This window comes from Nerophis lumbriciformis, linkage group LG22, assembly GCF_033978685.3.
Source record: "Nerophis lumbriciformis linkage group LG22, RoL_Nlum_v2.1, whole genome shotgun sequence".
In the NCBI taxonomy this organism is placed as follows: domain Eukaryota; kingdom Metazoa; phylum Chordata; class Actinopteri; order Syngnathiformes; family Syngnathidae; genus Nerophis; species Nerophis lumbriciformis.
Window position 1 is genome coordinate 28,011,836 of NC_084569.2, and position 23,123 is coordinate 28,034,958.

Below are 23,123 nucleotides of genomic sequence, written 5' to 3' on the forward strand. Positions count from 1 at the left end.
ACGGAACACTTCAATGACCGCCGAGTGTTGCGGACGGAGATTTGATCGATCTCTGCAGTCGCGAAAACAAACAAAAAACAGGAAAGAAGGACAAAAACTGGATTTCCCGGCAAAAAAATTACGTTTTGACAGATGGAGGTAAGCTAAAGGAAAGGTACTGTGGGCAGACCATAAAGTAATTCTCAAAACAACTCAAATAAATGCCCTGTCAGTTATCAAAACATATTTGGGGAGAATTATTGACAACCAGTCATAGACAATTTAGAGTGAAAAGCAAATTGTATTTTAACTCGCATACAAAACATTCTAACTTGGATTGTTTCCCTGGCGTCGAGACTCTCCCGAATAACAGTGCAGCGAAGACACAACAAACAACCTTCTTGTCTCTCATGGACACACACCTGTTGCTGTTGACTTTGGACTAACGACTGCACAAACATCAAGGCCGCGGAACAGAGACACACTACGGGCTTACACACACACACATGCAACCACAAAAATATACATTACACATACACACCCCGCCCCCCCAACCCAACGCCCTCGACGCAAATCCCATAGGGGTGATGAATGGATGGTCAGCGCCTGAGAGCTGCGGCCTAACATCATGACCTCGCACTCCCTTCCCTCTAATGCTAGATATCTCGAGATGTACGTTGTAATATGTATATGTGCATTGCTCGGAAGGTTTTTTCCCACTCCAGACTGGGCCCCCTTAGGAGCCCAGTTTAGATTGTATTTTTTTACTCATCCTTCCCCAGCGTTTTACCTTTTTCCCATCTTTTACGGGGCGCCTTGTGGCGACCCATCAGCGTTCCTGTTCTGTAACCCTGTACACTGTTTGTTTTGTCTAATCTTGAACGGGTTTGTGCTGAAAACAAAGTTTTGTTGTACTTGTGCAATGACATTAAAGACCTATCTATCTATCTATCTAGCTATCTATATATCTATCTATCTATCTTTTATTCTTAAATGAAAAAAAATGTAATTGGAATCTCCCAAAAGTAGAACTTTTTAATACAGGGCAAAAAGGCTGATGCTTGAACAGTAGTTATTACTACTGTATTTACTTGACTTGTTTAAATACTAAATGCTGGTATCATAAGTGTGTATATTGTATCTGCTGAAGAACTTCTGTTGTAGTTGTAAAAAAAAAAAAAAAAAAATGTAAAGGCTGATACTGACATATGACAAAATCGCCCTGATCACCTTCATTGAATTGCGGCCATTCAAAATCGTGATCCTGATTCAAGTTTGATCCATTGTGCAGCCCGAATACAAACATAAAGTGGTGTCTAACTTGTAAAAGTTGAGAGTGAAGTTCCTGTAGTCGCCTTCTCCACCAGCGGAACCGTGAGTCTGCGGGCTGACTCCGATGCACTCTGGATCAAGGAGGAAGCAGAGAACATGTGGCTGAGTTAAAACCACACAGCTGGGTCACTTTTTCCACATCACGTGAAGCTCAAACTACACTTCCTTTAAAACATAAGGCTGAATCAGTTTCTTGGCTTCCATATAAGTGTTGGTTGATTCTCAAGATAATGAACACATTATTATATGTCAGGGGTGTCCAACGGCTTTTGGCCCGCAAAAAACGTCATGGAGTTTATTAAGGAATCTTGCCCGCAGGAAGTTGGCATGCATTTCAAAAGACTGACTCTGATGCTGCCATTTTGACACCATCTGGAGGAAAATGTGATTCAGGCCAATGACTAATAAATATGCTCTGATTGTGCAGCATTTACTTGCATGATTCAATGCAAACAACCTTCCCTAGTCATGCTGCAAAACAAAAAATCCAACTAACACAAAATGTCAACAGACATGGTCACACATAACCTGTTCACTGAACTTTGTGGATATTATAAAAAAATGTCAATGCACCATAACAATTTCAATATTACACCCATTTAAATCCATTACAAAGCATGATGGGAAAAATGCAAAGCACACAATTATCGATGTTTGGCACTTTTTAGCTGCTTGATATTTCTGATTAATTACAAAACTTTAAGGAGGTTGTCACGGAAGTAAACAAGGTAGAAGTCGAACTTCCTCATACTCTTAATATTTAATTATATTAATTACATATCCATTATATTAATATAATATGTACACACACACACACACACACACACACACACACACACACACACACACACACACACACAGTGCAGATCTAATCAAAGCAAATGATAAATAATGAAATTGGAACCTTATGAATCAAAATCAATTAGGAAATTGGCCATGCATTATTATTATTACATTTGCTACGTCATCTCTAACACAACACTAGGACTTTGATTTTTTGTGCAGAAATAGTCTTGGTTCCGTTCAATTCAAAATAGCGTGCATGATAAGTGGTGCATGGCACAAATGTATATGACAAACACAATTCAATCAAGAAACAGTGTTTTCTCCTTTCAAGTCATTTAACAAAGTAAACTAAAATAGCAAATAAAAACTAACTGTGACGCTGACATGTTCCACAACTATTCAGGATGAGGACATGTGGACATAAAAAGGCCATCTTACCAGTGAGAATATGAGGATCGATGTCGAAGGTCTCATTGACAGGGATGATGGTGGCCCTCTTGTAGTATCTCTGGCACAGGAGGAGCGCACTTCCATTTCCCCCGACACCTGGTACGTAGGCATACTGTCCCAGAGAGATCTCAGGGAGAGCGAGGTACTGTGAGAGCGATAGATATGAGAAGGTGAAGGACATTACATGTTTCTATGTCTAACGCCTCATAAACAGGCCTCCATTCAATCATAGTGCAGGGGAATGTTATGATCAAAAATGCATTTTAATAGTGCCAACAAGGCAGTGGAAATATGCATAAAATATGCATATTTAAGCAAACTGAAACCAGCACATATTCATCTATTTAACATATTCAGAATCACTGCAATTAAACAGAAAAACAAAGACTTGGAAAGAGACTAGAGCACTAATATTAAATCCTAGCCAGCCCTGACACAGATAGTACACTGCAAAAAGTCAGTGTTCAAAAACAAGAAAAAAATATAGAAAAATTAGGGGTATTTTATTTGAACTAAGCAAAATTATCTGCCAATAGAACAAGTAAATTTGGCTTGTCAAGACTTTCCAAAACAAGTAAAATTAAAGCTGCAAGCAGCGATGGACGGGACCGACTTTGACGACACATAAAATCCAAACCGGAGCAGTAATTAAAACTTTTTGGTCAACTTTTAATCAGAAGGGTTCAATCTCTCTCCTGTGCTCGTTTGAAGCCGACACGACAAACGCGCTCTGAGGAGATAATGTTTGAAAAAAGGTGACCGTTTTTTTACAAAACTTTTGTTTTGAAGGGGGAATTGCAAACTTCCTGTTGATTTTTGCTGGGGGTTGTCGATGAATGAAATGTAGGTCTAAGTGAGACCTACATAGAAAATTTTGTTTCATGTCTCTACGACATTCTTACTGGAAGTTACAGGCAGTTTTGTCTGAGTTTTCTTCCGAGGAGCAGTTGTGTCTGTGTTTTCTTCCTAGGGGGCGCAATTTTGAGTTTAAGGGTTGTTTTTTTTTTTATTAGAGCCCAATTTTTGCCAGTCCTGATGTGTGTGTCCAGTTTGGTGAGTTTTGAAGCATGTTAAGGGGGTCAAATTACAGCTCAAAGAGGCAAAAGTGACTGTTTTTACAAAACGTTTGCTTTGAAGGGGGAATTGCCAACTTCCTGTTGATTTTTGCTGAAAGAAGTCAATGTATGAAATCTAGGTCTGAGTTAGACCTACATAGAGGTTTTTGTTTCATGTATCTACGACATTCCTACCGGAAGTTACAAGCAGTTTTGTCTGTGTTTTTTCCTAGGGGGCGCTAGAGCACAATTTTGAGTTCTGGGGTTTGGTTTTTTTATTAGATGGCAATTTTTGCCAGTCCTGATGTGTGTGTCAAATATGGTGAGTTTTGAAGCATGTTAAGGGGGTCAAATTACAGCTCAAAGAGGCGGCGGAATAATAATAATAAAACCTTACAATTACAATAGGGTCCTCTGTCCCAAAGGGACATTGCAATCCCTAATTAGCTAACCTCAATGAACCCAAAAATACCTTAAAATAAGTATATTCTCACTAATAACAAGTGCACTTTTCTTGGTAGAAAAAAAAGAGACCTTTTTGCTCAATATGTTGAAAAATATTCTTAAATTAAGTAAATGCTAGTGCCATTATCTTGAGATATTGATATGCGCTCGGCATTACATTTCTTAAAACCAGCAAACTTACACTAAAAACTAATTTATTGTTTTTAATGGAAGGCAACAAGGCAACCGCTTGTTACTCTCGGGGTCTCCGAGCCGCTCAGGCAAATCATATTGTCCAAAAACGCATTTTTCCATCGATAACATGACATCATCGCGCCAAGTGCGTGCTCTTTCAGTCAATTTGTGCGCATATACACAGCCCGGCCCCCGGCCAAAAAATTTTTAATTGTAATTTTGAGGAATTTATCTGAATGTGCATGAACTATTTCTGTTCAAAATAGTTTGAAATGTCAAATGTTAAATGTTTAAATATTAACTGTCAGTTTACTGTACTGTGCCAACTGTACTACTATATGAGTATGCACTTTCTATTATTTCATTGAAAATAAAACAGCAAAGTCAATTTGGCTGTCATCTGTTTTAATTATGAGACACAATTGTGTCAAAGTCATGATTTTTTTTTTTCATGCTTGAAATAACAAATTATTACTTTAAAAAAGTAGTTTTATACTTGTGAGTGTTGATAACACAGCTTTGCAACAGTTGATATTCTAGTTTCAAGCATGTTTTACTCAATATAGGTCATAAAATCTCAGCAACAAGCTGTAATATCTTACTGAGATCATTTAGGACCAAAACCCTTAAAACAAGTAAAACACTCTAACATAAAATCTGCTTAATGAGAAGAATTATCTTATCAGACAGAAAATAAGCAAATATCACCCTTATTTGAGATATTTAATCTTACTTAGATTTCAGTTTTTGCAGTGTAGAAATGGAAAAATCATTGATAAGGATAGTCAAACAATATTGTATTAGGAGTATTGTCATTGTCTTATGACTCTTTTGGACGGCACCAGAAACGCCATAGACGCCATCTCCAGTGGGGCTTCTAATGGATCAGACGATCCCACCAGCTCCTCCATGGATCCAACGATGCCACCAGCTCCTCCAGTGGGATTAACAATTTCACCAGCTCCTCCAGTGGGACCGACAATGCCACCAGCTCCTCCAGTGGGATTGACAATTGCACCAGCTCCTCCAGTGGGACCGACAATGCCACCAGCTCCTCCAGTGGGATTGACATTTGCACCAGCTCCTCCAGTGGGACCGACAATGCCACCAGCTCCTCCAGTGGGACAGACAATGCCACCAGCTCCTCCAGTGGGACCGACAATGCCACCAGCTTCTCCAGTGGGACCGACAATGCCACCAGCTCCTCCAGTGGGACCGACACTGCCACCAGCTCCTCCAGTGGGACTGATAATGCCACCAGCTCCTCCAGTGGGACCGACAATGCCACCAGCTCCTCCAGTGGGACCGACAATGCCACTAGCTCCTCCAGTGGCACCGACAATGCCACCAGCTCCTCCAGTGGGACCGACAATGCCACCAGCTCCTCCAGTGGGACCGACATTGCCACCAGCTCCTCCAGTGGACCCGACATTGCCACCAGCTCGTCCAGTGGACCCGACATTGTCACCAGCTCTTGCATTGGGATTGACGCTGCCACCAGCTCCTCCAGTGGGTCCAACGATGCCAACAGGTCCTCCAGTGGGATTGACAATGTCACCAGTTCGTCCAGTGGGTCCGAAGATGTCACCAGCTCCTCCAGTGGGACCGACAATGTCACCAGCTCCTCCAGTGGGTCCGAAGATGTGACCAGCTCCTCCAGTGGGACCGACAATGTCACCAGCTCCTCCAGTGGGTCCGAAGATGTCACCAGCTCCTCCAGTGGGACCGACAATGTCACCAGCTCCTCCAGTGGATCCGATGATGTCACCAGCTCCTCCAGTGGGTTTGACGCCGCTTCCAGCCACGCCTCCAGTGGATCAGACGCCACCTCTGCTTCCAGTGGGTCTTCCGACAACTTCACCTTCACCTGCAGCCCAGCAGCCTGCTAGTTTTGCAGGCATTTTCCAAAAAGCTCTCTCCCGGTTGCAGTTAGTCCAGAACGCGGCAGCACGACTTTTAACAGGGGCCATGAAACGCGAGCATATAACCCCAATTCTTGAGACTTTGCACTTGCTCCCTGTTCATTTTAGAATTTATTTTAAAATCTTGCTGTTTGCTTTTAAAGCTTTGCATGGACTGGCACCTCATTATATCTCGGACCTCATCCAAATTTACACTCCTGCGCGCGCTCTGAGGTCCGAGAGCCAGCTCCAGCTCGTGGTGCCCAAGACGAGACTTAAAACCAGGGGAGACAGGGACTCTGTGGTCGGCCCTAAGCTCTGGAACACTCTGCCCCTCCATGTTCGAACTGCTCCCACAGTGCAGTGTTTTAAGTCTCGTCTTAAGACCCACTTTTATTCTCTGGCTTTTCACACTACTTGAGTTGTGTGGTCCTCAGTGTTTTTAAATGTAGATTTTTATTTATTGTTTTAATTGGTTTTACCCATTAAAATCGTTTTTAATCATATTTATTTTTATATTGTTTATATATTTATTTATTTTTTGTTTTGTTTTTCATTGGTGGAGCTAAGGATAATATTTGAATATTGTTTTTAATATTGTTGCGCAGCACTTTGGAAACATTTTTGTTGTTTAAATGTGCTATACAAATAAAGTGGATTGGATTGATTGAAAGTTCTTCAGCCCAGCAGCCCGTTTGTCTGCCGCAAAGGCGCCGGTCCGACGCCCGCCGTCCCGTAGTTATCTTTCTCGACATCTTCCACAGTGCGGGCATCCTGCACGCCAGCAGCAGCGCCGCTTTTGACTTCCGCGTTTCGGAGCCTTCACGTACCTGCTGGAATCCCCCTTACTAACTGCGGCGCCGTCACTTTCGCCGGACTCTTCCCCGCTGGCTTCGGTGTCACGCGACCCGAGGCCACTGTTTGGCGACATTCCACCAAGTCTTCCCGCCACCCTCCCTTGATAACTGACCTGCATATTTTACTTTATTTCTTGTTTTTCCCTTTTTACATCTGGAATCCATTTTGTTTGGGGGGAGCATCCTGTCTCACTCTTGTGACTGTTTTGGACTTGTGTTGTTTTTTTCCCCTTTGTGTGGCGTTTAAGTTCCTGTCCAGTACTCTTAATTTGTAGTTTCACTTCCCCTGTCTCGCCACTGAGTGCCGGCTCCCACACCTGTCCTTGATTAGCAACCGCGACACACCTGTACCCGGTTGCCAATCAGTCTCCTATTTCAGTCGTACTCTGTCTGGCATTGCTGTGCTTACTGCCTCATGTAGTGACTAGGGATGATGATTGATAAGAAATTATCGAGTTTGAGACTATTATCGAATCCTCTTATCGAACCGATTCCTTATCGATTCTCTTATCGAGTCCAGATAGGTTGTTGTATATGGAAAAAAACACACAATATTTGGTTTAACAAAATCTCACTTTTATTATATAAGAAAAAAATAAAATCTAATAAATAAATAAGTATTGACTGCTACCCCCCTAAAAAAATAAAATAAAATAAATAAATATTGACTGTTGTTACCCAAAGTATATTAAAGGGGAACATTATCACAATCTCAGAAGGGTTAAAACCATTAAAAATCAGTGGCTTATTTTATTCTTCGAAGTTTTTTTTCAAAATTTTACCCATCACGCAATATCCCTAAAAAAAGCTTCAAAGTGCCTGATTTTAACCATCGTTATATACACCCGTCCATTTTCCTGTGACATCACACAGTGATGCCAATACAAACAAATATGGTGGATAGAACAGCAAGGTATAGCGACATTAGCTCGGATTCAGACTCGGATTTCAGCGGCTTAAGCGATTCAACAGATTACGCATGTATTGAAATGGATGGTTGTAGGGTGGAGGCAGGTAGCGAAAACGAAATTGAAGAAGAAACTGAAACTATTGAGCCATATCGGTTTGAACCGTATGCAAGCGAAACCGACAAAAACGACACGACAGCCAGCGACACAGGAGAAAGCGAGGACGAATTCGGCGATCGCCTTCTAACCAACGATTGGTATGTGTTTGTTTGGCATTAAAGGAAACTAACAACTATGAACTAGGTTTACAGCATATGAAATACATTTGGCAACAACATGCACTTTGAGAGTGCAGACAGCCCATTTCAGGCGCGCTAAGAACATATATTTTTCCACGATTTCAGCACTCAGGTTAACCATACCTAAATACACACAAAATACTGCATTACACAAGACTACCCGAATGTACTCGAATGATTGAAAAAAATAAATGTTTTTAAGCTAAATTATTGGTAAACACAGTTTATGTAAAATAATTTACGTAAAACCGCGAGTAATGAATAAAGTTTTCATCAATTAATATATTCTGTAGACATACCCTCATCCGCTCTCTTTTCCTGAAAGCTGATCTGTCCAGTTTTGGAGTTGATGTCAGCATCTGCTTTAAATGTCGCAGGATATCCACACATTCTTGCCATCTCTGTCGTAGCATAGCTTTCGTCGGTAAAGTGTGCAGAACAAACGACTGACCATTTCGTCGGCTTTCCCCACACCCTCGTATTTTGAACAAATTTCGTCCAATTTCTTGCCACTTTCGCATCTTTGGGCCACTGGTGCAACTTGAATCCGTCCCTGTTCGTGTTGTTACACCCTCCGACAACACACCGACAAAAGTGAGAAAATGGCGGATTGCTTCCCGATGTGACGTCACGAGAGCGAATAATAGAAAGGCGTTTAATTCGCCAAAATTCACCCATTTAGAGTTCGGAAATCGGTTAAAAAAATATATGGTCTTTTTTCTGCAACATCAAGGTATATATTGACGCTTACATAGGTCTGGTGATAATGTTCCCCTTTAAGTGGGATTTTTCAGAAAAACAAATATATACAGTAACACAAAAACAACCTGTCTCTGTGATCACTATAGGTATATAAATAATAATATAGTGTTGAACAAAATCAGTCCCTTGGGCACAAAACTGAAAATAATACGGCTCTCCAAAAAGTGCACTTCTGCTGCTATTTGACATAACTGTTTGTTATGATGCTTTGACATTTTTGCACTTTATTTCTTTATTGAAAGAAAATTCTATGAAGAGAAAAGTTGTTTGCAAATGTGGTTACAATGCTAAAAAATGAAAAGTTAAAGCTAAAAAAAGAAATACACTTTATTGAGTTAACATTATTTCTTTATAGGGGGAAATATGTGATGTTATGAGCTAGGGAATATAAGAACTAAACTACCCAGCATGCAACGGCAGTGACGAGCATGCGCGGTAGCCCCGAAAAGTGTTGTTGCATGTCGTCACGCCGGCAGCTAAGAATGAGGTTATGAGCATGCTGTGAAAGTAAACGTCAAGAACTCAGCCAACACGCCTCGTCTGCATTATTTATAATTAGACAGACAACACATATACAGTGTGATTTTGTTTTGTTTACAAGGAAAGAAAAACAAAAGTTAAAAAAGGGAGATCATGTCATTGAGTTGTATATATATATGTTTGTGCTGCGGTTGCTTTAAGAACGTTGCGGCAGCTGCCATAAAGGAGGTGCGTTGCTAGCCTGGTTGCTATGTTTCCGGTTGGTCGTAAAAGTGTGTTTGTACCCTGCTCAAATCTATCAGTAAAGTTATTCATTGGATTATACCTTTTGTTTTGAACTTTATTACACCTTGGAGCGCTTTTTCCGGTCCATTGTTTTTCCTGCTTTCGTTATCTGCGCCTAATGACTGAGCTACGTGACGTCATTTCTTGTGATGTCCCACGGAGCATTTCTGGTCGGGACGGGATTCGTTCCCAGGGATTCGAATAAAGAACCAACTCTTTTTCTTTAGTTTTTCTTTAGTGGTCTCAATAACGGGTACCGGTTCTCAAAAAGGGATTCGAGTCCGAAGACTCGGTTCTTTTCTTATCGAACAACCGGGAAAATCGGTTTTGAGTATCATCCCTAGTAGTGACCGTCTATTTACCTCCAAAAAATAAGTTCAGTGCCTAAACTGTTGCACTCGCCTTCTTTTGTTTTTCTCCTCTCCTTGTGAGTGCGCCTTCAGTTTATATTAAATATTATCATTTTACTCACCGTCATGGGCTAAAGTTCCCTTTAAGCTCCTGACAAGTATGTGTGTATATGTATGTACTGGATGTATGCATCAAAGTAAAGAGATGGGGGTGTTTTTTTTCTATATATATATGCAATTGTTTATTTAAAAAAAAGGCAATATTAAAAGGACATAATATTGTATAGTTTTGCAAAACCATTGCAATAAAGCAATTAAAAAAAACAAAGCAAGTGTTCCTACCTGCGCAATGGCAAAGTTGATGTGGCTGTACAGTTCTTTTTGCGTGTGGACCGCCTGAGGAGTGTTGTCACGGTAACCCCTCAGAAAGAGATGTTTGAACGCCGCTGTGTTTTCCTCTTTGAACGTCACAACCATCTGGTTGCTCAGGCCAAAGAGCACCAGCTGAAAGGCCAGAAAAACAAAACAAACGATGAACACGGAAAGAGTCGACTGAAAGCAAAATAAGAGAGCAGCAAAAAGTGGTAGGCGATGTCGTATCATTATGACACATGTGATTGATCACAGAAATATCTCATTAGTCATGTCTAAACGCAGGTGAGTCAGTGATCAAGTTAATGCATAAACCAGTGAAAAGATGAGTGGGGAGACGCCGACAAAATATCCGTGATGGGACTTTAGATAAAACCAAGGTAATTTGCATACAGTAGCACCTCAATTTACGGGATTAATTTTACGGGAGCTTTAAAACTCAAAACACTTTTATCTCAAATCAATTACTCCCAAACAATAATACCTATTCAGTGTATTTGCTTGTTTTGTTTAAAAACATTGTGCATTATGGCTGTCAGCGAAGAAAAATCCATGAATTAGCTGCACCGTTTTATAAGCCGCAGGGTTCAAAGCACAGGAAAATATATAGTCCGGAAATTAGCCGTATAGGTTGCATTTAGGCCATGTTCTGGGTATGAAGGAAGGATTTGGAGTATCTAAACCTGCCAAAGCTGCCTTACCTGCACTGTGACGATGACGATTTTGAGAAGCTGCAGGCCCAGCTTGAAGGGCTTGCGTCCCTTGGCGTGGTACTTGTCGCACGGGCTCATGAAGAAATACTTGAGCTTCCTCCTCAGGGACTCTTCCTCCTCCTGCTCCTGCAGCTGGCGGAGGTCGGCGCTCACAAGACTAGCCCCAAGAAGGTCCTGAGACCCGTAGTCGGTCGTGGAGGAAAGAAGTCTGTCCTTCTCTGAAAGAGAAGATGGCCGAGACGTTCTTTCTCTTAACAGCAGCATACCTTAAGACTAAACATTTTCAGCAGGCGAGCTACTTTTCAAATGACCAAGTTGAAGTGATCTACCTCATATATACAAACCCCGTTTCCATATGAGTTGGGAAATTGTGTTAGATGTAAATATAAACGGAATACAATAATTTGCAAATCATTTTCAACCCATATTCAATTGAATATGCAACAAAGACAACATATTTGATGTTCAAACTGATAAACTTTTTTTTTTTTTTGCAAATAATCATTAACTTTAGAATCTGATGCCAGCAACACGTGACAAAGAAGTTGGGAAAGGTGGCAATAAATACTGATAAAGTTGAGGAATGCTCATCAAACACTTATTTGGAACATCCCACAGGTGTGCAGGCTAATTGGGAATAGGTGGGTGCCATGAATGGGTATAAAAACAGCTTCCCAAAAAATGCTCAGTCTTTCACAAGAAAGGATGGGGCGAGGTACACCCCTTTGTCCACAACTGCGTGAGCAAATAGTCAAACAGTTTAAGAACAACGTTCCTCAAAGTGCAATTGCAAGAAATTTAGGGATTTCAACATTTACGGGCCATAATATTATCAAAAAGTTCAGAGAATCTGGAGAAATCACTCCACGTAAGCGGCATAGCCGGAAACCAACATTGAATGACCATGACCTTCGATCCCTCAGACGGCACTGTATCAAAAACCGACATCAATCTCTAAAGGATATCACCACAAGGGCTCAGGAACACTTCAGAAAACCACTATCACTAAATACAGTTGGTCGCTACATCTGTAAGTGCAAGTTAAAGCTCTACTATGCAAAGCGAAAGCCATTTATCAACAACATCCAGAAACGCCGCCGGCTTCTCTGGGCCCGAGATCATCTAAGATGGACTCATGCAAAGTGGAAAAGTGTTCTGTGGTCTGACAAGTCCACATTTCAAATTGTTTTTGGAAATATTCGACATCGTGTCATCCGGACCAAAGGGGAAACGAACCATCCAGACTGTTATCGACGCAAAGTTCAAAAGCCAGCATCTGTGATGGTATGGGGGTGCATTAGTGCCCAAGGCATGGGTAACTTACACATCTGTGAAGGCACCATTAATACTGAAAGGTACATACAGGTTTTGGAACAACATATGCTGCCATCTAAGCGCCGTCTTTTTCATGGACGCCCCTGCTTATTTCAGCAAGACAATGCCAAGCTACATTCAGCACGTGTTACAACAGCGTGGCTTCGTAAAAAAAGGGTGTGGGTACTTTCCTGGCCCGCCTGCAGTCCAGACCTGTCTCCCATCGAAAATGTGTGGCGCATTAAGAAGCGTAAAATACGACAGCGGAGACCCCGGACTGTTGAACGACTGAAGCTCTACATACAACAAGAATGGGAAAGAATTCCACTTTCAAAGCTTCAACAATTAGTTTCCTCAGTTCCCAATCGTTTATTGAGTGTTGTTAAAAGAAAAGGTGATGTAACACAGTGGTGAACATGCCCTTTCCCAACTACTTTGGCACGTGTTGCAGCCATGAAATTCTAAGTTAATTATTATTTGCAAAAAAAAAATAAAGTTTATGAGTTTGAACATCAAATATCTTGTCTTTGTAGTGCATTCAATTGAATATGGGTTGAAAAGGATTTGCAAATCATTGTATTCCGTTTATATTTACATCTAACACAATTTCCCAACTCATATGGAAACGGGGTTTGTATATATATACATATATATATATACACACACACACACTCATATATATATATATATATATATATATATATATATATATATATATATATATATACATATACATAGGCGTCGATCCTGTTGGTGTTTCGGGGCCCTAGCACCCAAGGACAATGCCGAGCACCCACGTGGGATTGACAGCAACTTTCATTCTTTTAAATTATTTTATTAATTTAGAGGCATGTTTGGTCCATTTCACATGATAAAAGAGTCACAAATCAAATAGTCTATAATTGACAAAATCTAACCAAGGCTTTAATAAACTAATGACACAATCATCTTGACTTTGATCACACTGCCCACGAACGAATGAAGCGCATACTTACTCAACAGCCATACATGTCACACTAAGGGTGGCAGTATGAACAATGCCAACACTGTCATAAATATGTGCCATATAGTGAGACCATACTAAACAACAACGACAAACACATTTTGGAAGAATATTTGCACCGCAACACAACATAAACACTACAGAACAAATTCCCAGAATTCCCTGTAGCACCAACTCTTCCGGGACGCTACAATACAAACAAACGCCATTGGTGGATCTACACTGTAATGATGCCACGTACAATAGCATATCCAGTCGATACTACTATGATTACATCGACATTTTTTAACATCACAAAATCTTCTTTCGTTTTTTTAAATTTATATTATGTTTATAAACTCTGGAAATATGTCCCTGGAGACACGAGGACTTTGAATATGACCAATGAATGATCCTGTAACAACTTGGTATCAGATTGATACCCAAATTTTTGGTATCATCCAAAACTAATGTAAAGTATCAAACAACAGAAGAATACGTGATTATTACATTTTAACAGAAGTGTAGATAGAACATGTTGAAACAGAAAATAAGCAGATATTAACAGTAAAATGAACAAGTAGATTAATAATTCATTCCCTACCACTGTATTGACAAAATAATAGAATGATAAACGACACAATATGTTACTGCATATGTCAGCAGACTAAATTAGGAGTCTTTGTTTGTTTACTTACTAATAAAAGACAAGTTGTCTAGTATGTTCACTATTTTATTTAGGGACAAAATTTCAATAAGAAACATGTTTAATGTCCCCTTTATTTTGAAAAGTACTGAAAAACTTTTGGTACCGGTACCAAAATATTGGTATCGGGACAACACTCATACACACACACCGAGCACCCACTGGCAGAAATGTAGATCACAGCCTAAGTATATATATAAATATACACATGTTTATATTTATTTATAAAAGAGCTGTTTTTTGGTAACAAGTTAAAGGTGTTTAATGATAATAAAAGCATGTTTAACACATATAGATTCCTTTCTTTCGTGCAGACAAGAAAATAAGTTGGTGTATTACCTGATTCTGATGACTTGCATTGATTGGAATCAGACAGTAGTGATTATCACGTCCCCATTTTCAAATGGAGGAGAAAAAAAGTCCTCCTTTCTGTCCAATACCACATGAAAGTGGTTGCTTTTTGCCATCTTATTTGTCCAGCTTCCATACTCCTTTTTATACACTTTACAAGAAATACATTGGCGGCAAACTAAGTAGCTTGCTCGCTTGTGCGCGCCAGCTTTCTGAGACTCTTATTTTGTTCGCTTTTAATGTGACGACAGGAACTGTGCGGTTTGTGACGCTCGGGTCGCATGACGGCGATTAGCGGCGCGTTCCCGAGATGCAAAAGATCGAGGAGGCAACGTGCAGCAAAGAGTATTTAATGATGCTCAAAACAAACAAAAATGAGGCACCGAAGCATAGGGAGGGCTATGCAAAAATTGAACTAAAACTGACAGGCGCAAAACAACAAAACGGAATGCTGGAATAAAGCAAAACACACGGCAGAATGAAGAATATTCATTCCAAACAAAGTCCCGACCAAGAATGGTGGCTCACGCTCATCTTAAATAGTCTTAATCACCAACAGAAAACAAATGAGGGGAAAAGTGCTTGAAGGCATGTGTAAAGTAGTTCTGAAAAAAACAACACAACAGGAAGTGCCACCAAGGAACAGGAACAAGCACTACATTTTTCTTGACGAACACCAACAAAACCCAACATAAAAGGCATGGACTGGTGTAACCAGCCATGACACAGTCGGCCTTTAGAGTTTTGACGGCAGGTACGGTGCGAGAGTCTGTTGAAATAAAAAGTGTTTCTCGCCTTCCTGTCGGTCGTTTTTTCTTAATAATGATCTGGCTGCAGCCAGAGTCACCTCACAAGACCCTCGGGGTGCCGTGAATGTCAATCAAGTGACGAAAGTGACGTCTTGGTGAAGATTGATGATCGCTCATTTTTAGGTCTATTTTTTTATTGCCTGGCTGGCGATGGACTGACACACCCTCCATCATTGACCGGTAGCTTGCCATCGACATAATGGGCACACCTGCCTTAAGAACCTGGCACAAGACCAAATACACGAGTAACAACAGGACAATTATGCTCAGTTTTCATTGTCTTTGTAGCGGATATCATTAGCTTGCACACGCCTGATACTCTTTTGGTCTGTGGTTAGTCATTACAACAATAAACAGATATCACACTTGGTTTTCTTATGCCCCACTTTTCGTATGATTCCATCAGTTTTTGCCAACAAGAGTCTTCAATACAGGTCAAAGTGACATAAATGTTTGCGTACCAACTTCCATCCATCCATTTACTACCACTTGTCCCTTGATGTGTCATGTATGTATACAGTGCAGTGCAGGGTTTCCCCTGGATTGTAGCAGTGGGGGCGTGGTCAACATGACGTCATCATAACATTTGCATAATCTGTGATGATGCATATATTTTCTTTAAAAAGGCAAAAAAAATTTATACATCTATTAAAAAACAAACATGTTATTATTACTTAGTATAATCATATTTTGTTTCCTCTAAATTATACTTTTGTGGCTCTATTTAAGGCCCGAGCAGCAATGAAGGGGGCCCTATTGAAATTGCTGTGTTTTTTCTTTTGTACTTTTGGAGGCTTTTATGAGTCCCCATATTTTGCAGCTGCCTCAGGTATGGCGAAAAAATTTATATTTTGGATGTCCTGAAAATGAAATTTCAAAACTGTCTCTCTAGAGCAGGGATCCCCAAACTTTTTGACTCGGGGGGCCGCATTGGGTTAAAACAATTTATATATATACATACATACATACATACATACATACATACATACATATATACATTGTCTTTATAATCCGTTTTGTCATTTAACATCAATTAACATTGATGTTCATCAACATTTAACATTGTCACGTTATCGATGGGAAAATTCATTTTTAGACAGTATGATTGGCCTGAGCGGCTAGGAGACACCAAGAGTAACAAGCGGTAGAAAATGGATTAGAAAGGAAAGATTAAAAAAAATAAAAAATAAAAATAAAAAAACATTTAAAAAATAATTTAAAAAATAAATACATTTTTGAACTTGGGACTTCCCGTCGGCCGGATTTTGGATGCTGGGGGGCCGGATCCGGCCCGCGGGCCGCAGTTTGGGGACCCCTGCTCTAGAGCAACTTTTAAAATCCCAAAAAATGTTCATGTATCAACACATCAAAGTCTCAGGTACCTATACCTGAAAACGAACAGGTTTTCGTCATCCAGGGGTTGTACTTTAACGAACTCCTCCTAGGGACTTTGACCAAATGAGTCGTGGTTAAAATGACAGATACTACAGGTATAAGTGATGATAAATTGCAAACATAAGATGTGGGCGTGGTATGGCGCCAAACTTCGTTCCGATGGTTTTTGCCCATTTTTTCGGAAAAAAAAGGGGTTGTACTTTACCAAACTCCTCCTAGGGACTTTGACTAAATAATATACAGTCAAAATGACGGATACTACACATATAGGCATACTTGCCAACCCTCCCAAATTTTTCCGGGAGACTCCCGAATTTCAGTGCCCCTCCCGAAAATCTCCCGGGGCAACCATTCTCCCGAATTTCTCCCAATTCTCACCCGGACAACAATATTAAGGGCGTGCCGTGATGGCACTGCCTTTAGCGTCCTCTACAACCTGTCGACGCATCCGCTTTTTCACCATACAAACAGCGTGCCGGCCCAGTCTCATGTTGTATGCGACTTCTGCATACACACGAAAGTGACTGCAAGACATACTTGATCAACAGCCATACAGGTCACACTGAGGGTGGCCGTATAAACAACTTTAACACTGTTACAAATATGCGCCACACTGTGAACCCACACCAAACAAGAATGACAAACACATTTCGGGAGAACATCCGCACCGTAACACAACATAAACACAACAGAACAAATACCCAGAATCCCTTGCATCCCTAACTCTTCCGGGCTACAATATACACCCCCGCTACCACCAAACCCCGCCCTCCCCAACCCCGCCCACCTCAACCCTCCTCCCCCCCACACATCAACGCCCCCACACCCCCCAATCTCCCGAATTCGAAGGTCTCAAGGTTGGCAAGTATGCATATAGGTGATTATAAATTGTGAACAATTTTTTCCTACGCCATAAGTTGTGGGCGTGGTATGGTGCCAAACTTTGTTCCGATGGTTTTTGGCCATTTTTTCAGAGAAAAAAGGGGTCGTACTTTAACAAACTCCTCCTAGGGACTTTGACCAAATAATATACAGTCAAAATGACACATACTACACGTATAGGCGATTATAAATTGCGGGGGGAAAAATTCCTACGCCATAAGATGTGGCCGTGGTATGGTGCCAAACTTTGTTCAGATGGTTTTTGGCCATTTTCTCGGGAAAAAAAGGGGTTGTACTTTACCAAACTCCTCCTAGGGACTTTGACCAAATAATATACAGTCAAAATGACAGATACTACACATATAGGCGATTATAAATTGCGGGAAAAAAAATTCCTACGCCATAAGATGTGGGCGTGGTATGGCACCGAACTTCGTTCCGATGGTTTTGGGCCATTTTTTCTGAAAAATAAAGGGTTGTACTTTAACAAACTCCTCCTAGGGACTTTGACCAAATGATTCACATTTAAAATGACAGATACTACACATATAAGCGATGATACATTGCGAACAATTTTTTCCTACACTATAAGATGTGGGCGTGGTATGGCGCCAAACTTTGATCCGCTGGTTTTTGGCCATTTTTTCTGAAAAAAAAAGGGTCGTACTTTAACAAACTCCTCCTAGGGACTTTGACCAAATGAGTCATGGTTAAAATGACACATATTGCAGGTATGGGGGATGATACATTGCGAACAAATTTTTCCTACGCCATAAGATGTGGGCGTGGTATGGCGCCAAACTTCGATCCTCTAGTTTTTGGCCATTTTTTTCGGAAAAAAAAGGGTCGTACTTTAACGAACTCCTTCTAGGGACTTTGACCAAATGATTCACAGTTAAAATGACAGATACTACACATATAGGCGATGATACATTGCAAACAATTTTTTCCTACACTATAAGATGTGGGCGTGGTATGGCGCCAAACTTCGATCCGCTGGTTTTTGGCCATTTTTTCTGAAAAAAAAAGGGTCGTACTTTAACAAACTCCTCCTAGGGACTTTGACCAAATGAGTCATGGTTAAAATGACACATATTGCAGGTATGGGGGATGATACATTGCGAACAATTTTTTCCTACGCCATAAGATGTGGGCGTTGTATGGCGCCAAATTTTGTTCTGATGGTTTTGGGCCATTTTTTCGGGTAAAAAAGGGGTCATACTTTAACGAACTCCTCCTAGGGACTTTGGCCAAATGAGTCGCGGTTAAAATTACAGATCCTACACATATAGACGATGATAAATTGCAAACAATTTTTTTCCTACGCCATAAAATGTGCGCGTGGTATGGCGGCAAACTTCGTTCTTATGGTTTTTGGCCATTTTTTCGGAAAACAAAAGGGGTCGTACATTAACAAACTCCTACTAAGGATTTTGACCAATTGAGTCGCGGTTAAAATGACAGATACTACACATATAGGCAATGATAAATTGCGAACAACTTTTTCCTACGCCATAAAATGTGGGCGTGGTATGGCGGCAAATTTCGTTCCGATGGTTTTTGGCCATTTTTTCGGAAAAAAAAGGGTCGTACTTTAACGAACTCCTTCTAGGGACTTTGACCAAATGATTCACAGTTAAAATGACAGATACTACACATATAGGCGATGATACATTGCAAACAATTTTTTCCTACACTATAAGATGTGGGCGTGGTATGGCGCCAAACTTCGATCCGCTGGTTTTTGGCCATTTTTTCTGAAAAAAAAAGGGTCGTACTTTAACAAACTCCTCCTAGGGACTTTGACCAAATGAGTCATGGTTAAAATGACACATATTGCAGGTATGGGGGATGATACATTGCGAACAATTTTTTCCTACGCCATAAGATGTGGGCGTTGTATGGCGCCAAATTTTGTTCTGATGGTTTTGGGCCATTTTTTCGGGTAAAAAAGGGGTCATACTTTAACGAACTCCTCCTAGGGACTTTGGCCAAATGAGTCGCGGTTAAAATTACAGATCCTACACATATAGACGATGATAAATTGCAAACAATTTTTTTCCTACGCCATAAAATGTGCGCGTGGTATGGCGGCAAACTTCGTTCTTATGGTTTTTGGCCATTTTTTCGGAAAACAAAAGGGGTCGTACATTAACAAACTCCTACTAAGGATTTTGACCAATTGAGTCGCGGTTAAAATGACAGATACTACACATATAGGCAATGATAAATTGCGAACAACTTTTTCCTACGCCATAAAATGTGGGCGTGGTATGGCGGCAAATTTCGTTCCGATGGTTTTTGGCCATTTTTTCGGGAAAAAAAAGGGGTCGTACTTTAACAAACTCCTCTTAGGGACTTTGGCCAAATGAGTCGCGGTAAAATGACAAATACTATACATCTAAGCGATAATAAATTGCAAAAAAATGTTTCCTACGTCATAAGATGTGGCCGTGGTATGGCGCCAAACTTTTTTCCGATGGTTTTGGGCCATTTTTGCCACTCGGGCGACACTAAAGAGCAGCGGGTTGCTTACCCCCGTGCTAGGCTATCTGAACAAAACATCAACATCTTTGCTTAATGTTACAGATGACAGAACAAAAAAGTGTAATATACACTAATATAGCTAATTCATAACGCATTTATTTTATTCTGAGCCGCTCTTTAGACACACCTGCCCTAGGGTCAATTGTAATGATTGGTTAGTAAGTGCTTAATCTTCTCTGTCTGGCTCTTTCAGCATTGACTAAATCCAGTTACTTTCTCCAAGCTCGTCCATATTAATGTCTTTAAGTAACCGAGAGATTTGGTGACATCATCAACTGAAATGGACTCTCAAACCGCGGACAATCTAATCTGTCAGAGCAGAAAAATCAATAAAGGGAATAATAGATCGCATTCCATACATTCTATTTTAGCCTGAGCCTGCAGGAACTCAGCTATCTCAGTGATGACGCTTGCTAGGTACACAATGCCATGGGCGGATGTAAACCCTGGCCAGGGCCCTCAAGTCTGACAGTTTCATTTCGTAATTTAAAGACATTTTGTTTGTTATTATTGTTAAATGAAGACGACAAATATGCCGCTCGATCGGCCAATTTTCGTGAATAAGCATCGCCATTGCCGATTAATGTCGTTTAATCACATTCCCCGACCCCCTTTGGCTACCATGTTTTTAGTACCCCGGCTGACAAGCGACTAGCAGGGGGTAAGCAACTCGCGGCTCTACTTTAGCGCTGCCCTAGTGGCTCCCTGGACTTCTTTCAGAGATGTGTGAAAATGGAAAAAGACGAAGAAAAAAATATATTTATTGTTTTAATATATTTTCTGTAGTAGAACAAACATGACACAAACGTTCCTAATTGTTAGAAATCCCACTGTTTATGTTATGCATGCTTCACTGATGAGAGTATTTGGCAAGCACCGTTTTGTCCTCCTAATTTCAGCGATCCTTGAACTCATCCTAGTTTGTGGTGTGTATGTACAAATTTCTCCGATGCTGCCACAGAAAGGTGTGTTTTATGTCACTCCTTCTTTGTCTCATTTTGTCCACCAAACGTTTTATGCTGTGCGCGAATGCACAAAGTTGAGCTTTGTTGATTTAATGAATTGCTGGAGTGCTTATCAGACATATTTGGTCAGTGCATCACTGCAAGCTAATCGATGCTAACATGCTCTTTAGGCTAGCTGTATGTACATATTACATCATTGTGCCTCGTTTGTACGTATATTTGAGCTAATTTAATTTCCGTTACTTATATCCTCTGTGTATTTGATTTATATTTGCATGTCTCATGACACATTGTCTGTATGTAATATTGGCTGCATTTCTCACAGTTGTTTATGTGCCATGTTGTTCCAGACCACAGCAAACGTTACCCAGTTTGCAAAGATTGTAATAAATCCATTAGAAGAAGACAGCCTGCCGTTTCCTTTAACTTGGACACACACATACATACCAACAATGAAACACAAATTGAGCTGTTTGGTCACAATACCCAGCAATATGTTTGGAGGAGAAAAGGTGAGACCTTTAATCCCAAGGAACACCATGCCTACCGTCAAGCATGGTGATGGTAGTATTATGCTCTGGGCCTGTTTTGCTGCCAATGGAACTGGTGCTTTACAGAGAGTAAATGGGACAATGAAAACGGAGGATTACCACCAAATTTTTCAGGACAACCTAAAATCATCAGCCCGGAGGTTGGGTCTTAGACGCAGTTGGGTAATCCAACAGGACAATGACCCCAAACACCCGTCAAAGGTGGTAAAGGAATGGCTACATCAGGCTAGAATTAAGGTTTTAGAATGGCCTTCCCAAAGTCCTGACTTAAACGTGTGGACAATGCTGAAGAAACAAGTCCATGTCAGAAAACCAACAAATTTAGCTGAACTGCACCAATTTTGTCAAGAGGAGTGGTCAAAAATTCAAGCAGAAGTTTGTGGATGGCTACCAAAAGCGCCTTATTGCAGTGAAACTTGCCAAGGGACATGTAAGCAAATATTAACAATGCTGTATGTATACTTTTGACCTAGCAGACTTGCTCACATTTTCAGTAGAACCATAATAAATTCATAAAAGAACCAAACTTCATGAATGTTTTTTGTAACCAACAAGTATGTGCTCCAATCACTCTATCACAAAAAAATAAGAGTTGTAGAAAGTATTGGAAACTCAAGACAGCCATGACATTATGTTCTTTACAAGTGTATGTAAACTTTTGACCATGACTGTGTGTACATATCTATATATATTAGGACTGCAACTAACAACTAATTTGATAATCGATTAATCTGTCGATTATTACTTCGATTAATCGATTAATAATCGGATAAAAGAGACAAACTACATTTCTATCCTTTCCAGTATTTTATAGAAAAAAAACAGCATACTGGCACCATACTTATTTTGATTATTGTTTCTCAGCTGTTTGTAAATGTTGCAGTGTATAAATAAAGGTTCATTAAAAAAAAAAAAGTATTCTCTGCGCATGCGCATAGCATAGATCCAAAGAATCGATGACTAAATTAATCGCCAACTATTTTTATAATCAATTTTAATCGATTTAATCGATTAGTTGTTGCAGCCCTAATATATATACATATGTGTATATATATATATATATATATATATATACACACACACAGGTAAAAGCCAGTAAATTAGAATATTTTGAAAAACTTGATTTATTTCAGTAATTGCATTCAAAAGGTGTAACTTGTACATTATATTTATTCATTGCACACAGACTGATGCATTCAAATGTTTATTTCATTTAATTTTGATGATTTGAAGTGGCAACAAATGAAAATCCAAAATTCCGTGTGTCACAAAATTAGAATATTACTTAAGGCTAATACAAAAAAGGGATTTTTAGAAATGTTGGCCAACTGAAAAGTATGAAAATGAAAAATATGAGCATGTACAATACTCAATACTTGGTTGGAGCTCCTTTTGCCTCAATTACTGCGTTAATGCGGCGTGGCATGGAGTCGATGAGTTTCTGGCACTGCTC

At 40.2% G+C, this 23,123-nt stretch overlaps 1 protein-coding gene across 1 annotated transcript in view; it reads right to left on the bottom strand.

Moving 5' to 3' along the window:
- Positions 1–23,123, bottom strand: part of mcoln1b (mucolipin TRP cation channel 1b) — a 58,419-nt gene that overhangs the window by 28,787 nt on the left and 6,509 nt on the right. The window contains exons 2-5 of the mRNA XM_061973507.2: positions 11,157–11,386; positions 10,426–10,587; positions 2,536–2,692; positions 1,301–1,382 (exon numbers count right to left, since the gene is read on the bottom strand). Of these exons, the coding sequence (XP_061829491.1) occupies positions 1,301–1,382; positions 2,536–2,692; positions 10,426–10,587; positions 11,157–11,386 (631 nt within the window). The remainder of the gene's footprint in view (positions 1–1,300; positions 1,383–2,535; positions 2,693–10,425; positions 10,588–11,156; positions 11,387–23,123) is intronic.